Below are 967 nucleotides of genomic sequence, written 5' to 3' on the forward strand. Positions count from 1 at the left end.
ATATATATATATATATATATATATATATATATATATATATATATATATATATATATATATATATATATATATATATATATATATATATATATATATATATATATATATATATATATATATATATATATATAATATATATATATATATTATAAATATATATACTTACCCATATACAGGCCCTTTATTGCCCACTGCTGATATCACTACCACCCCCTGTGCCGTGAGTTGATGAATCTTGTCGACAAAAGGCGCGTCCAAAAAATCGGGTCCACCGATACTGAGATTCAGCACATCTAAGTTCAGGTGCAGTGCGTGGTTGAAGGCATCCAAAAACCACGATGTGCAGGTTTTCTGGCAAAATGGAAACCAAGTTTTTTTTTGAGTTTATTAGTAACGACTCTGTGTATACTGGATTTAAGTGCTTCACAAGGTTGAATGCATACGTATTCAACAACGTGCTTGTTTTCTGGAAGGATAAACGGCGGATGTTAGGGTGAGTATATTGACATACAAATAGCAAAAGTACAAATTTCGTTGCAGAGCATGGTTGAATGTACTCAACACCGCCGATGGGCCAGTTTTCTGGTGCAATAGACCGAATCCTGTGTATAAATGTCAAACTGAAAAACGTTCCGATCTAGATGAAGTACACGGTTGAAGGTTGCTAAAAAAACTCCAGTTGGGCACGTTCTGATGGAAAACAACCCTATTGATTCTCTGGTATATATTATGACTTCCGAGACTATTGCACACCCGAAAGTTACCCTATATATGTCTACCTGTTCCGAGGAGAAGACCTTAAACACGTACAGCTCAGCATCAGGCGCTATTCCTGGGCAATCGGTATGCGCACTCCCCACAACACCAGCGGTGAACGTCCCGTGCCCGATTGCTAATGGGGAAACCAACATACGGTAGGTTATACGCAATCGAGGACTTGTCAGGACATATATATATATATACATGT

General features: G+C 36.7%; 1 protein-coding gene across 1 annotated transcript; it reads right to left on the reverse strand.

The window, feature by feature from the left end:
• Positions 1-162: 162 nt before the first annotated feature.
• Positions 163-351, reverse strand: SARC_17247 (hypothetical protein; the record flags this gene model as incomplete). The annotated part of the gene is made up of 1 exon (XM_014288658.1): positions 163-351. A coding segment is annotated over one exon (189 nt), but the record flags the coding sequence as incomplete, so codon positions are not given.
• Between the last annotated feature and the right edge of the window lie 616 nt (positions 352-967).

The sequence above is a fragment of the Sphaeroforma arctica genome (genome assembly GCF_001186125.1).
Source record: "Sphaeroforma arctica JP610 unplaced genomic scaffold supercont1.10146, whole genome shotgun sequence".
NCBI classification, from domain to species: Eukaryota; class Ichthyosporea; order Ichthyophonida; genus Sphaeroforma; species Sphaeroforma arctica.